The following is a 16,298-nucleotide window of genomic DNA, read 5'->3' on the forward strand; positions in this document are numbered from 1 at the left end:
AAAAAACTCTCAGGAATTAAAAAAAAAAAAGCATGACTATAATGCTGACAGTGTTACCAACAATACAAAACTGTTACTGGATGTGATGGTAAAGAGTAAAACAAGCACAGAATTATTAAGTTTGGAAAAGACCTCTAGGATCATCAAGTCCAACCGTCAACCCAACACCACCATGCCTCCTAAACCACGCAAGTGCACAATCACTTCCCTGAATGAGCCTTGCGGAAGGAAGGTTGTAGCTGAAGGGAATACAGCTAAAATCTGGTGTTTCAAGTTCTCTGGGTAGCAGGGACGATGAGTTGTGAGAGCTGGAAGATGATGAGAACAGTTAAAACAGTAAAAGTGATGAAGTTAGAGAGTGAGAGTAGTGAAGAGATATGAGGTATAAAAACAAAAAAACCCAAAACAAACCAACTCCCCAAAATCCCCAAACCACAACTGACATGCAGTAATAAAGCCTAAAAGAAGAAAACAGATTAACACCAGGCAAATATTAGTGGAAAAAAGTTTATATACTTATTGTATAAAGATTACAGGTAAGCAATTAAAAATAATCTTTCATATATACCCTTTTGGAGGATGTAATCTTAAAATCAAGAACATTCACCTTTCAGCTTAATACAGACATATAACCTCTATACTATACTAAACAAATGATGCTGTACAGACATCAATGCATGCTTACACTGAAATGCAAAGAAAACTGAATGTCTGTTTTAATCATGCCCTAACTCCGGGCAAAGGTTAAGGCTCAGTTACAAACTCAACATCTTCACCCTCTCAGCAAAAATACAATTGGATTTCTTAAGCTATTCAGACTAGGCCCCGTGTGGTGCTACTTGTAAACAGAGGTGATAAATCATCAAATAGTGTAAAACGTGGTACAACCCAACATTGTTTGCATCATGAGTTTATCACTGATTGTTAATGTAATCTGAGCCTAGTTTTGAAAATTAGTGCTACAGAACTGGTGAGGAAAAAAGGCTTAGGTATCTATGAAATTCAGTATTTAAGTTTAACTAATACTAAGGTGTCTAAAAGACAGCCTGTTCAGTAAGGGCTGCTTACAATCCAATGTCTCATTTATGGCTTTTTAAAATAAAACCTCTAACTATCCTTTCAATAAAGCCTGTATTCTGGGAAGAGAGACTCAGGAAGTAGGTTATTTAAAGTTTCACAGAGAACAGATTAAATTCTTTATTTCAGCTGAATTCTTTATTCCAGCTGAAAGGATGTACCATGTCAGAAAATTCACTGAATAGATATACGTAAAGAGCAAGGGTGGTGCCTGCAGATGATGCATAATAAAGCTACAAGTACATAAAATCTCTGGTTGTTTGGGGTAATGCTTAAAACCCAGCTACCTCCTCTCAGTAACCACTTTTAAAATAAAAAGTCATGAAGTTGCCTCTTATGAATGAAAATGTGAGTTAAAAGTTTTGCTCTTGAAGAGTGATTGCACATTACAAAGAGGTACATCAGTCATTTCAGAGTACATGCAAAAGGCATTGATTTCTGTTTAATGGGTTAGCAAAGTAAAAGGAAAACCACCCTGTAGTGGCATTAAGAAAAGACCGAAATCCAGACAAGTAGTGTTTGTGTTGTTCATGAACAAACCATGACATTCATCCAAAAGCAAGTGCAGTCCATTTTTTTTAAAGTTCTTTGGAAACAAAAATCCAAAATACATCATTTTCTGGTGTGGAATAAGTGCAAAAAGAAGTTTGTCAGCTGTGTGAAAGCAATACACACACTTGCAGTTTCTGCTGTCTCCAGCGATAAGTGTTTAGGGGATGTACCCACCCTGCTTTACGTGAATGCAAATGCCTCCCGGAGGCAGCAACTGCTAGTGGCACTCAGCCCAGCCACAGCTCCTGCGAACCAGTGCTCCTGTCAGTCAGCTGGAGGCTGGCTGGGACCTCCTCCTTGGTTCAGACAGAACTGTACTGAGACTTTTCTTCTCCAGTTTTATAAAAATAAATTTAGACCTTCTTCTGTGTAATACTGGCACAAAGGAAAAATGTTTTCTTACAAATAGGGTTGGCTTGTGTGGTGTTCTTAAGACAAATGTTGCAGTCCGTTTTCCCCTCTAACCGGGGCACTCACCCTCCTAGGCTAATGTGCAAAACAAAAAAATTCCAGTCTGTACTGTCCTGTAAATCTGTGTCTGTCCATCTCCGGCTGCAAGGGAGGAGAGATACGTCTCTGGCTGTAGGTCTACTAAATGCTCACTTTGCATTTCAGTCTCAAATATTTTCAATGTTGAATACTGACACATTCATCTGATTCTGTAATACTGGGTGGTAACAAAGGTGCAGTTCTCAACTCCCTGTGGCCTTGTCCCTCTCACAGTGTAATTTTACTGGGCCTGTTGCTCCAGCACCCCCGTTTCGCAGTCCTGGGGAGTGTCAGACTGCAACGGCTCCTCATTTTCACCTGCCCATTGACTGAAGCTTTTTTTCGCAGGATGAAATTGAAGTTCGCGTGGCTGTTCATGGCGTAGAACACATTGGCATTGCCAGGAATCACAAGCTCTGCAAAAGAGAGACCAGAGCAAGCGTTAATTTGTGGTATTGCACATAGCAGAAAGCAAGCCAGGAGAGACCAGGGACAGGGTGAACAGCCTGAGGTACACAGCCAGGCAGTGCTGGGCCCCTCTCCTTGTTCTGCTGTGCCTCTTCAGCCACAGCTGTGTCAGGTGGTGCCCACAGCAGCTGCCCGACAAAAAACTGGGAGCAGAGTTGCAGAGGACAGGAGGTGGAGGCCAAACCCAGACCACATCCAGCCTGGATGGAGGCCCTGGCAACCATTCCAAGAGGAGGCTGTGCTGAAAGCTCTGTTTGCATGGCCTGATGACAGCGGCAGGATCCAGGCCTGCCGCAGTCCCTCGGGAGGTCGTCCTCTGCCACCCAGCCCCTGTGGCAGACGGCTCAGGTGGACAGAGCAGCTGCCCTTCAGTTGATAGCTCTACAGCCATAGTGCACGTAGAGGTCTACGTGGCATCCATGAGTGAGCTCTCCGTGTGTAAAGCAATGCGCTGACAGGTCATGATAAATCATCCCTGTGCAGCAGTTTTCAAGGGGGTTTATTCTTACTGGCAGCTGTGACAACATGTCCATGGCATTTCTAACGTTGTTTCACATTTTGCTCTTTCCTTCAAAATTCAGCAGCACTTTTCAGGCAGCAGCAGAGTTCTGCTTCCCTACCTTTGTCCTCAGAGATGACCTGCACAAGCTCATAATCTTCAGCTGTGTCAGATTCCAGGTTGTGCTTCAACATAGCTCTCTGGACAACAGCAGGAGTTTTGTCTTGGCTAGTTAGCTGGAAAGATAGAGTTGCAATGAGAGATTCTGCTTATTCACTCCATATAATGATTTACTAATTAGCAAAGGCCTGCCTTTCTGCAGACCACTTGGTCTTGGGAAAGATTTCAGAGAACTGAAAAAAATATGATGGGTCAGTAACGAAGTAGTAGGTACTGCTGGATTCTGAAAGGTGGTATTTGTGACATTTGGTGGTGGTGGTGGTGGTTTTTCAGCTCAAGACAACACATACCATACTAGAAGAGCCTGCAGTAAATCAGCATCTGCTCTCCTGAGCAAACACTTTGAGAGATGAGCCGTTGTTCTCACTAGCCATAAAAGTGCACATAAATAGCTGCCCCATCTGTTGTTTGCAGACATCAATTAATCTGCAGTCTCCTGTGCTAAATACTTTCTTTGACATCCTGCAAAGATTTTTGGCCTTGTAACTGGGTTTACTGTCTGCTGTGGAAATGCTGTGCATCCGGAGCAGACACAGGGCTCCCTCCAGAGCCTTATGCAGTCAAAAGGAAGGCTTGTCTCTCCAATAGCCGAATTTGTCAGGCCCTCAGGGAATGGCTCTTTGCAATTTGGGGAAGTCAGACCATTAAAATCATAAGGTAGCTAAATGTGCTAAGAACTCACACCCCCCCCGTGTGTTTTTTTCCCCCCAGGCCCTGCGGGACCCAAAGTGTTTGCTCAGCGACTGAGTCTCTGTCAGGTACTTGCAGAGATGACGTGCAGACAAGTCACGTTGCCCACAGCATGGCACAGGCCCTGCACTCCCTTCACTATTGGCCTGGCACTGCCAGAATCCCTCTGTGGAACCAGCATTGAGGGAAACACCTCAACGCTGTTTGCTGCTGGTCTGGCAACCTTTGCCGCAGAGAGAAGCTGGGTAATTAAAGGGCTTGTCAGCTTCCTCATGTAGAGCGCTCTGTTTCCAGAAACCAGCTCCTGGGGAAAGCTTCTCTAGGCAAAACCTGGCACGTGGCGTCTTGTGTCAAAACTCACACACAAATTCCAAGCTAGAGAAAAAGCAGCTAGTGCTAGCAGAAGGGCAAGAGCAGCAAAGCCTGCACTTTGAACCTTTGAGCCTGCTTCACTTTGAACTTGCTGATAAAATAAAAACTTTAATTTCAACACCGGAAACTTCCACAAAGATGCTATTTTCAAGCCTTTTGTTCATACCATGCTCCACATATTTTGAATTGTAACAGCTGTCATTTTCCCTTTCAAGCCACGTTTGATTAGTTGGCTCAGTGAATAAGCATTTTCAAAACTAAAAGCACCGTTTACTTAAGTCACCCTGGATGAAAACATCACCTGCAATAATAGCATTTTGCTGTTCCACACTACTCACCAGGATGCTCTTGTACATATTGCCATTGTTGTCCTCTATGCTGATCCGGATGATGCACGTATCTTTGTTCTGCTGGTTGTAAACAGGAGGCAGTACTTGTGAGGTAATGGGTGTCATGGAGACAGAACACTTGTCGTTGGAGGGAGGGGATGAGACTAAAGATGACACCCCCGAGGAAGATGTGTCCATAGAATGGGTGGACGAACAGGAGGAGGAGGATTCAGAGAGCTACACAACAGAAAAAGAAATACACTGTCATAAAATGGACATCTTGTATAAATGTGTGTTTCATTTTGGAGGAAGAAATTGAGAAAGCAGAAGGCACCTACAAAACCTTAGTCATCTGTGCTGTGTCCAGCAGGCTAGCAGTGGTATTCCTTGCCTGCAGAAAACTGAACTTTACTTGATTAATTTCATAATTTTAATGAAAACTTATTTCCAATTGGGTGTGCTAGACACCGTGTGCTGCTTGCTCCTGCCTCTCAGTAAGAGCAGGCCAGGAGGTGGCAGCAAATACAACCAACAGAATTGGGTTGTGGACAACCAGCCAGGGACCGGGACCAAGCAGAGTGCATTATGGGCACTGTGGCTCCTACACCAGGTCCAAGCCTTTACATGGGGAGCTAGACTGGGGTGAAAATACACATATGCCTCCCTCTCTACCACTCCATCGAGGAAAGAATATTCGAGGAGAAAAATCCTCCTTACTACCCCTGCTCTTCTGGGTTTTGCCTTTCTCTTTACCCTCCTTGCTCAAAAACTTCTGAGAGGATCTTTCTTCTCCAGCTTGCATATCGAAATCACTGTAATCACTATTCCAGCTAAAGAGTTTAAAGGATTTGTGGATGCCAGTGTCTGGGACCTCATGCTTCATTTGGTTTAAGAACATTTAGTACAATTTAATTTAAAATATCCATAAGCTGAACCACAATATAACACTCTTCAGCAAAACATCCCTGAAAAGGGCTTCAACAATACAATTAATGCAATTTATTTCAAAAGGGAAGAGTCTGTGGGAAAGATGTCCCTGTGGATACCCCCCTCATCGCATCCCTTCTGATGGTTCCATCTATAGAGTGTGTCTCTGGATGGTATCAGCACACACCTGGCCCATCTGCTTTCAGCATGAATACTCACAGCATCAGCCTTACACTCATTTTTCTGTGAGGTTTCCCAGCTGCCACTGTGTGGGGTGTGGGGCTTGGCCTTCTCTGCAAAACATGGAATTTCCTGGCACGATGGTCCAGTGCATTTGTGTAAGACACTGGCTGCACGTGCTAAGAGTGAGCTGGTGTGCAGGAGTAGGTGCAGCAGCACCCCAGCTTCCCCAGTGGAATTAAACTGAGCCAAGGCAAGGTGTTCATCTTGGCAGCAGGGAGCTCATGGGAGGTCAAACCCACAGAACCGGCAAGCTCTGACCTTACCTGCCTATCACTTGGTCAGCTGCAGCTGCTCAGCCTTCCCCAGGCTTTTGCAGTGCTGTCACTAACGCACACAGCTGATTGAGCATGATGGACAGGGCAGCAGGCTGCTAACAGTGGAGTAACTCATCAAACCTGAGATCTTCGAGGAGGAAATGACCAGCTGTTGATCTTACTCCTTTTCAGCTGATCCCATCTTCTGTTTCATTTGTTTTTGTGCACATCACTGCTAATGTCATGCTGCCATGTGCTGGACAGAAGCACCACCATCTGAGAGTGTGATGCCCAGGCTCCTCACCCCACTTCCCACAGGCTCCAAGGTAGAAATGCCACTAGCCTGCCCCATCCCTCTGAAAAAGCACATGAGGGACTCAAAGAAAAATGGACCTTGTGCTTCTCCAGGGCTTCACCTAAACCAAAACCACTGCCAGGCACCACAAAAAAACCTGGTTTCAGGGAAGAACTACTTCAGTCTGTCTTGTATCTCAGCAACATAGAAGGGATTGTGCAAAAATCCTCACTGGATTGCTTCCGTTTTCACACATTTATTTCTAGAGTCTCTCCATTCTGCTAAAAGCAATGCTCTAGTCAAGACCAACAGGCTTGGGCAAGCATCTAGGGCCTGCCTGCAGTGTTGACAGTGTCTCACAGGTTATTTGTGCTGGCAACAAGGCCCAGACCTTACCTTTTTCTGAGACTCATCAGGAGTGCCTATAGGAGTGATGCAGATGTCTTCAGATTCAGAGTGATTAAACTCACACGATGAAACACTGGCTGAGTCCGTGCTTTCACCAGAGCTCCCACCTGGAGTAGATTTGGGTTGCTCTTTGGTGGGTGTGCTATGGGCGATCACCTCAGAGCCTAGAAACAGTCTAGTATAGAAAAGAAAGCATAACAGCCAGTAAATGAAAGCAGAACAGAGCTGGGCTGAGCAAAGCTGTCACTTGGTTCAAAAATCTTATGAATTATTTTGTTTTCCTATCTTGAGTGGCCTATTGTTTTCATTTCCTCTATGTTGTTTATACGATTTTTCAAGAGTTTGATACACGCTAACATAATACCTTCTTGACCTAACATACCCACCAGCTGCAAGGCCAAATCAGAGAGAATGCGTAGGTAATACAAATGAGACTCGTCTTCAGTCTGTTAAATTTTCAGACCCACTTGCCAGGAAACGATTGATCACAGTCCTGATGTGTTTACAAACCAAGAGACGAAGGGCAAGCTAGAGGCATGGCAGCTGGCACCTTACGTGCCCCTGCACACTGCTGTCACATCCTGGTCCCTCTGACAGAAGGCAGCACAAGACTTGGTTGCTATGAGTAAGTGAAACAGTGCATGAAAGGTAACACATGGCCATATACTGGACAAAGGTCTTCAAAAGGCAAATTCATCCCTGCTGCAAATTCTTTCACTCCGTAAAGGTGCCACAGGTACCAGTTTCTCTCTAAGAGTCTAAACAGACATGTACACCATGAGGGGATCACAAGAAAGTGTAAATTATAAGTTCTCCCTCTCTAACACTCATTTCTAAATGCAGGTCAAGTAAATTCAAAGGAGTGTCTAAGGAAACAAACTTGTATAAGGTAGAGAAGCAAGGTGAATTAGATGCTATGTCATCATGCAGTTAATGATTTAAAACAATTTGGAGAGGTGTCACTGTTTCTGGGATTAATTATGCCAGTCTTTTCTACAGTATTGATTTGCAAACTACATTCAGACTGCAGATGAAACAATTGTTTGCACTATGCGGTCTTTGTCTAAAGAAACTTGATATGGGAAATTACAGTACAACAGCACTGAAACACAGTCAGAAATGAGAGAACAAGCCTATGCTCTGCAGCAACAATTCTTATGTGCAGCTTAGGCACATGCCAAGGGAGACACAAATGAGAGGCCACCAAGAGTTCAGGCACTGTCATCTTCAAAGCTCACGTTCTCATAACGTATGACCAGCAACGCAGATGGACTAATCAAAACACTTTCCAAACAGCTGCCCAGACTTTTCTGCGTATCAGAACTCAAAACTCTAGATTGAAAACACCTATTCTTCCTTCAGACCCTAACCTGCAGGAGCACTAACATGAAGTAAATGGCTACTGGCTGTTCTGAAGAAACAAGGAACAAAAGCCAAGCAGGAAAGGAGAGTGCTGTTAAATTAATCATTTCCTGCCCCATCTTGATCATGCCACTGGTATGTGGGAGTCCCTTCATATCTCCTCAGGTTCAAATTTGTCAACTTTAAGATATTTTTACTTTGGTCCTTGATCTCTGCTTTCATTCCCTGCAGCTTTCCCTGAATTCCTGCTAGTGTATTGTTTCCTGTGTGAGCTTAGCTGCATGCCCCTGTTCTCCACCCACCTCCTGTTTGAATCTTTGCGGTATTAGATAAACAGTACCACATCGCCATGATTTTTTTCCTTCTCTAACTTGAAGGCAATTAGGCAGATCGTTTCTGTTATCAAATGCCTTTTTGCTAGCCTCGATTTTCATATTAAAATCCTGCAAGGAATTTTTTGCAGGTATATAGCAAATCAGACTAATAATAGGCCAGAGTTTATCCCCATTTACTGTTTTCATACTTCATTCAGGGAAGTGATTATGCAATATATATTGAATTTATAATTCAGCACTAAAACTGTTCTTTTTTCTGACAACTTAGGAAAGCTTGTTTGTTTCTAATCTTTTTCATTATTAATAATCCTCATAACTGCTTATAACAATAGAAAGGGACAGCTTCAGACAGAAGTATGCATTTCTAACTGATGATGTCTCCTTAAAGTAATGCAGTTGTCTGGATCCCCAGCCAGGTTTTTCAGCTGGTGAAATGAGTACTGCTTGCTTGAATTTTTTCAGGTTCATATTAGCACACCAAATGCCCCTTGTCCTGTTGTACTCACAGGCTGAACCTCTTCACCATGCTTTTCCGAGATTTGGGTGACGTGGTGCTAGTGTCAGCAGCTGCTTCAACCTCACATGAAAGGCTGTAACTGCAGAACAGAGGACACTGGGTTAATTTTTACAGACAATACTCTTAGTTATATATCTCAAAGTAGCAATAATCAAGAATATGAGAAACCTTCAGTTATTCCCACTTCACAGAATGTTGCAACCCCCACAAAAAGGAACATAGTTCTGTCTACATTTTACCATGGTGAAGGGTATATTTCACTTCTTTGTAATAGTTTTAAAAACTAGTCCTTTTTGGATTACATTCATCATTTTATTAAAAAAACCAAGAAAATACTTAACATGAATCTTGGATAAGCTGACTTTTTTTTACTATGACTCAGTACAATGCAGTATGGATCTGTGCTTACACTCTCAGTGCAGCAGAGCGGTATTCCAGTACCTAGTGGAAATACCAAAATGCTGTAAATAAATTGTCTTGGGTTGGTGTGGCAGCATGTGCAGTAGCACAGAACTCAGCAGGGCTGCAAAACCCACCCCAAATGCCCAGGAGACATTTATCTGGTGAGCGCTCAGCAAGCTCTGCATTGCCTTAGCTACTTGCCTCGGCTGCCTGCATCCACCAGCCCAATGCTTAGTCACTGCATCTTGACATCCCGTAAGATCGACTTCTGAGTGTGTGTCTGGGTGGACAGACAACCCAGACACAACAGACTATCATATTTCAAAGTCAGAAGCCTGATTTCCAATCTCAAAACTAAACCCTGGTAAGTGTTCAACAGGTTTTCTACAGCTGTTTAGCACAAGGCAGATGTATTTCCACTCTCCTCGAGCAGCAGCATATGCAAGTTCCTGTAAGAGGATAGCTAAAGGCTGACATAACCTACCTGCAGGTGGGTATGGGGTTAGAAAAGCTTGCTTTGCCAGCTAGACTGAGAACCTACCTCTCCTCCTCAGTTAAATGCTGCTGTCTCCTGAACCACTGGATGAATTTTTGGTCTGGTGTCATGCAATAGCTGTTACATGCAGACTGCAAGAGTTTAATTTGGGCAATTACTTCAAATTCCTAAGAAAATAAATCAGCAAATAGGAATTTTAATTAGAAAACACGATAGAGCCAAACACACTCATTCATATACTAAACATGCAACAACAGATCCAGGACAAACTTAGTTTGACCTGAAGTTCAGTTTCAGTTGAGTAACTGACTGTATCAAGAACCAGTTTTTCAAACGATGAAGGCTTTCCCCACCCCAGCATCTGTAACGTGCATTGAAATGTGAGGATTTTATCTGGCGCACACAAATTAGAAAGCAAACACAAGGAACCACACTTCACCACAGAGCTTTTCTCAAGCACTAACCAAAGTGTAATGCCGGTGCAAACCCACCAAACGGCAGCACTTCTGGTTGTTCCTCTAGGAACAAGGGTAGCAAAGGGTCACAAGTTCTTTAGATTACCCTACCGGCTCACCCCTGTCCTGGCTCGACCAGCTCCGAGAGAAGAATCATGCTCTGTACTTAGGTGGTTCTCAGGCAGCAAGCAAGGGTAATAATAGTGGTGCCTGTGATGAGAGCAACGTCTGATGCTCCCCATCTTTGCACTCTGCATTCACATTCACACCAGAGGAACATAAAATGCTACCCTTAATACATGTGACTAGAATGCGCTGCTCTTCTGTAATGCCAATTGCATAAACACTTTGCCAAAATAATTCTTAAAAACACCTTGTGTTAGAGCAGGTTATAGAGTCACCATGCAGGAATGGAGCCGAGTACTCAGCACAGTTCAGAGGGCAGCTTTGCTGCTGGTTTGTATGAAGCTGGACTCATGATCATGGAGAAGCTTATGTATCTCATTATTAGTATCTTGAGCCATGCAGTTACACATATAAGGCAAGTCTAAGAACTGGTTTGTAGAGCTGGGAGCAGTTAAGGGAAGGAAATGGCTCCATCACAGCCAAATCCAAGTCTGCTTTCAGACCCCAGAAGGGAGATTTGGCACGGCTTCATTTGGATAGAGGTAAGCCTAGTACCTTTACTCCTCCGTAGTGTTACTTATCTCTGACCAGCAAGGATCAGGCTGAAAGGAAAGACTGATAGCATTTATTTCTCAGTTCCATGTACCTAGTTCGTTCTCTGTAGCCTTCTACCTGCAAGCAGTTTACTGCTGCAGAAGGAAGATTTTTACAAACTGTATCTTCTGGAAAGCAAAGGTCTCATGCCACCAGATCTGATTCACTCTCAACACGTAGGACATACATATGTAACGTATTCCCATGAGCACCAAACGTGCATGCCCCAGATGTGAATTCCATGGAAGTAAGTGGCCTGCAGCTCCTCTTCCCCTAACGCACACATCTAAAGTAGGTTCTCTTCCTGTGCCACCCCTTACAGTTTGGCAGGGGCTCACAGCATTTCAGGGGTGTATTCTTTCCTGAAGTACAAATAACCTGCATTAAAATTAGCAGCTGTTGCATATGCCTGAGCAAAGACAACAGACCTCGCCAAAAGAATGCTCTAGAAGAGGGCATCAATAAACTGAAGATCACAGAACATATAACTTACCCTTCGCCTCTTCTCAAAATTTATCAGGCCACCCTGTGGGAAGGAAAGAGAAAGGGTCAGAGTAGAAGAGCACATGCTTGGTTGAATTTAATCACAAACAGGATGAAGTAGCAAGGCTAATGTAAAGCACAGACCTGCCCTAAGCAAAGACCTTCTAAAAATACCTGTTTCCAGATCTGGTAAAAACCACAGCACTCATATATCAGAATCCCCAAAGATATCTGTCCTCATGGCCTAAACGGCAATCTGCCCAAGAAGAAAATCCCAGTACAAGAATGCTCATAAAAGCTGTGTCAAGTTCAGGTCTGAAGAGTGCTAGCAGGATTTTGCATGCAAGAAAAACTAGGCTTTTGCCTGTGCTGTGAATTTAGCAGCATTCCCAGTGAGTTTCAGGAACACCAACTGAACACAAAGCATGGACAGGAGGGAAACTGCCAAAAAGAAAATGGCTATATAGCAACCTTACACAGGCCTGCTTTAGTGCAGTTTTGCAAAACAAACAACCCCCAAACCAACCAGCAACCATTACCAGCCCAGGAAGAAGTGGATTTGCCCAGTTTTATCATAAATACCAACACCAGCACAATGAAGGCTGAGGGCCTGCAGCATGGCTCCTCAAGTGCCTCCATTAATGGTGCCAATTGTCAAAGGTTTGAAAACCTTTGGAACAAACACCTTTAAAAACTGGCCCTGTCCTCAGTCTCTGTTGAATAACTAGACTTTCTTGCAATCCTTTTCCCCTTCCTATGCTACATTGGTTCCCACTGCTTGTTCAGCTAAAGAGAAATGAAAAAACAAGTTTTCAATCGCTTTAGGGCTCAGATGCATCTGAGGCAATACTGAAGCGCTTCAGTGACCAGTCTGAAGAGCTGAATTCGTGATTCTGTGTATTCTAATTATTCACAGAAACCTTTACACCTGAATTTTTGTTTTCAGAAAAATAAAACAGAATAATGGAAAGCCTACTTTCTTCACGCTTTCTAACATAAGATGACAAGGCAAAATAAAATGCTAAACTTGTCCCTTGAGAAAACTGCACTCAAATTCACACAAGATTCTTGTTGATAATAAAACTGCATATTGCTTCCTTTTGTTTGTTTGTGTGTGTGTGTGTGTGTGTTTGGGGTTTTTTTGTTCCATTTTGTTTTGAAAACAGATTCTTCCATTTTTAAGAACTGTACAAGAACACAGTAGAAGATACAGACACACTCAGTGCTGGGAAGGCAGGGAGGGTATTTAGGATTAAAAAAATTGCCCCAGATTACCTCGATATAGTCCTGAAGGGCTGTGTCAAGCATGATGAGATCAGTGAGGAAGGTACCAAGATATGGTACTGTGCCTTGCATTACTCCCTGCAAATGATCAGAGCAATGTTGGATTAATTGACTGAGAAATGGTAATAATTACCATACTAGAATATTCCTGTATAAGAGAATGAAATAAAAGTAGCCTGCTTAACCAAACAGTGGTTTTGTAAATTATGTTTTCTTTCATTACATCATCCTCAGTATCTCATCTAGAATTTAAATCAAATTCTAATGAGAGCAGGATACTCTCACAGATACTGCCAAGTGGTTTTATATTACTATATTGCCATCGTACACTGATTTCTAACAGTGGGTCACCAGGAAACCCTGCTGTGGAAGAAGCATTGAGCACCAGGGACAGGGTCCCTTTATTACCTGTTACAAGAGAAACAGCGTGGGAATGGTCCTAGCCTGTGTAAGCAGTTTCTCTCTGCTTCATTCCAGTGGATTTTTATTTAATGATATTCTTGTACCATGTGACAGTCAAGTCAAATCAAGTCACAGTTTTTTCCTCCAAGAAGTGGCCATTTTCCTCAGCTATTCACTGCATTTTAATAGTAATTATTCAAATTTTAAGATTTCTAGACTGTTAGCAGTTGTAGAGTTCAGGCTGTTTCTACACTTGTGAAGGCAATACTTGTTGCTACCACCCAAAAGAATCCATATTTTTCTAGTCAAACTAAAAGACAAACAAAAAAATAATATTCAGCACTTTTGCCTCCCTATCCCAGATTTCTCCCTTCTGGTCCTTTTAAACCTTTGCCAACTTTGAGACAAAAGCCATTTTCACCAGCAGACTGGAAACCGGACACATTTTACAAAGCGATCTCTGCAGAAGTCTGTGCAATTTTCAAGCTGGCATGTGAGAAGCTTCATAGCTTGTTTAAAAGTAAATGAGATTTCTGCTCTGGCCAGAGATAATTTTCTTTATCACAAGAATTCTAGTATTTACATTACATATTTTCCTACATGAAAATTATGTGGCTTTCCCTGTATTTCTCTCTAAAGGGTAATGAGAGTAGTTAAAGGAATTCTTTCTTGTAGGACAGAAAAAAGACAGTTGGAAATGATGAACACACGTTTAGACTCATCAATCATTTATTACCCTTTTATATGACAGGTTTAGTAAATTTCTGGGAGACTTGAAACTAAGGCGGAACCCTTGGCTCAGTGTCCATCCCAAACAGCTGGCTGGGATGTGAAGCAAATGCAAGTGGGGATGGGAGCATGGGAGCAGCAAGCCTATACACCCAGTTATCCCCTTGCAGGGGACAGGGGAAGACTGGGACCAGGGACATAATGTGGCCCCTGCGTACATCAACCGAATCCTGAAGTCTTTGAACATTCTCAGCATCAGATCACTGAATGCACTGGCTATGCTGACACTTTGCATATCCATTTCCTCCAGCATTTCAGAACGCGGACGGGTGTTAATGGAGTAAAAGGACAGCTGGGTTGCACTAAAACCCATAGCTATTACAGCTTGGTAACTCAGCGTAGGCCTTACGGCTTGAGCCGAGTCCATCACCAATCCCACTTTGTAATTGCTTATATATACAGATGTATGCATGTATGAGATTGTCTATATATATATATGCACACTGTATATATACACGCACACAGACAGAGTATTACCTGCTTACTATGATCCACAGCATAAGGGAAACACAGCTTTGGGCATGTATTTACAGGGACAAACATTCCGACCGCATATTCAGTGTAAATCTTTCGGTTCACTTGCTTTGTATCAGCTAATCAATTGCACTGATGTGATTGTTTTGCTTGACAGAGGGAACATTCAAGAGCATTACGTACTGCACACTCATGTTGTTAAATACCTTTCCAGATTTGGCTGCTTATATAATTCACCAGTTAGCATTAATCATGTTACCAGTTCAGAGAAGGTAGGAAAAGGACCCCAGACACACCATATCTTTCTGAAGTTGCAGTCGCCTCTGTGTCCTTTTCTGATTTTCTTTCACACTGCTGTCCAGATTCGCAAATTTGGATGTTCCTTCCTGTAAGGGAATTAAAAGGCAACTAATGGAGCGGTAAGCTAGCAACTACATTTGTGTAAAATAATTGAAAATACATTTCACCAGGCAAGCTAGGCGAGGAAAAATATTTGCTGTGCAGGTACGTGCATGTATACATACACGTGCTAATTTTCTGGGACTTGTGCACTGATTGGGAATTTTGGACAAAATCCCACAAAATGACTATAAGGGAATTTTTCTGCAAAGTAGCTCTACTCCAGCCAAAGCTAATTGCTGCTGAAAGTCTCCTGATAGTTTAAATTAGAGAAGCTTTGATTTACTTCAGGTGTCCAGATGCTTCTCTATCCTGACATTCTTGACCTCAGAATTTCTGTTTAATTTCCTAATCAGGACTGCTACAAGTAAACATCTCTATCCTATGTAATGCTTTGTTGTTTTTCTTACGCCACAACATAGAGATCCAGCAACAACCCTGTGGCTTATTGACTAATCCAAAACCATGCAGGCAATGGAAGAAATGGGTTTTCATCTCCACAATCCAAGCTTTCCTATGAATGGATGAGCTACTTCACAAGAGATCTGTAGCCTTTATTTCCCTGGATCCATATGGGATGTTACGAGTTACTGTTGTTTTTTTCCAGTGACTGGATAGATTATCAATGTGTTTTATGAGGCACAAAACAACAGCCTGCACTTGTAAAGATTGTCTCTTTTCAACATTTACTTCTTTCAGTCACAGTTAGTGGACAGATCACACAGACTCTGTGTTCCCTTCCTTGGCCAAAAACCAGGAACAAATGAAAAAGGAGTGTTGTCTCAACGTCTTCAAGATACTGAAAGGTAAAGTCGATATTCTCTAGCAGCAGTCAGCAGGCAGGCACAGAAGCTAAAACTGCAGCTCACAGCAAGGCCATTGTTTGGGGAGGAGAGAACACAGTGCTTCCTCTCCAAACTGGCCAACCTGTTTCATATGGCATTTTGTCTGCTCTACACTTAAATTTGCAGCATGGATAGGCAAGGTCAAACACAGCCTCTATAAAGATTCTATTTATAGTGAAAGAAAATTAAGACTTTAAGGATTCAGCGGACCTTAATCCTTCAATCATTACAAAGCGGTCCAAGATAGGAAGTAGGAGGGAGGTTCTAACTAGTCTGTGGAATTTTTCTCCTCTCACTGCTTTCAAAATATTTTGCAAATCTACTTACAGCAGCTGGAGAAAGTGATTTGCTGGGAGCCAGAAGGTCTGGGCTTAGACTGAGTTGTTGTTTTGTCTTTTTAATATTCCATTAAATAACCTATTCTGAACAAACATTTTCCCTTGGTGCTTATTATTGTCTCACCTGCTTTAAAATTCAGCTACAGATAAATGGATGACAAAAACCAGACAGGTTTGAATGCGCTTATCCATCATTCCTGAGCAAAACACAGCA

At 42.7% G+C, this 16,298-nt stretch overlaps 1 protein-coding gene across 1 annotated transcript in view; it reads right to left on the reverse strand.

Moving 5' to 3' along the window:
• Nucleotides 1-491: 491 nt before the first annotated feature.
• The window catches only part of RGL1 (ral guanine nucleotide dissociation stimulator like 1), an 85,345-nt gene continuing 69,538 nt past the window's right edge, over nucleotides 492-16,298 (reverse strand). Inside the window, exons 10-18 of the mRNA XM_064454391.1 lie at nucleotides 14,799-14,888; nucleotides 12,829-12,915; nucleotides 11,564-11,596; nucleotides 9,941-10,062; nucleotides 8,987-9,076; nucleotides 6,772-6,958; nucleotides 4,666-4,893; nucleotides 3,207-3,321; nucleotides 492-2,534 (exon numbers count right to left, since the gene is read on the reverse strand). Coding sequence (XP_064310461.1) covers nucleotides 2,347-2,534; nucleotides 3,207-3,321; nucleotides 4,666-4,893; nucleotides 6,772-6,958; nucleotides 8,987-9,076; nucleotides 9,941-10,062; nucleotides 11,564-11,596; nucleotides 12,829-12,915; nucleotides 14,799-14,888 — 1,140 coding nt within the window. The 3' untranslated portion in view covers nucleotides 492-2,346. The remainder of the gene's footprint in view (nucleotides 2,535-3,206; nucleotides 3,322-4,665; nucleotides 4,894-6,771; nucleotides 6,959-8,986; nucleotides 9,077-9,940; nucleotides 10,063-11,563; nucleotides 11,597-12,828; nucleotides 12,916-14,798; nucleotides 14,889-16,298) is intronic.

Source organism: Phalacrocorax carbo, chromosome 6, assembly GCF_963921805.1.
Source record: "Phalacrocorax carbo chromosome 6, bPhaCar2.1, whole genome shotgun sequence".
Classification (NCBI taxonomy): domain Eukaryota; kingdom Metazoa; phylum Chordata; class Aves; order Suliformes; family Phalacrocoracidae; genus Phalacrocorax; species Phalacrocorax carbo.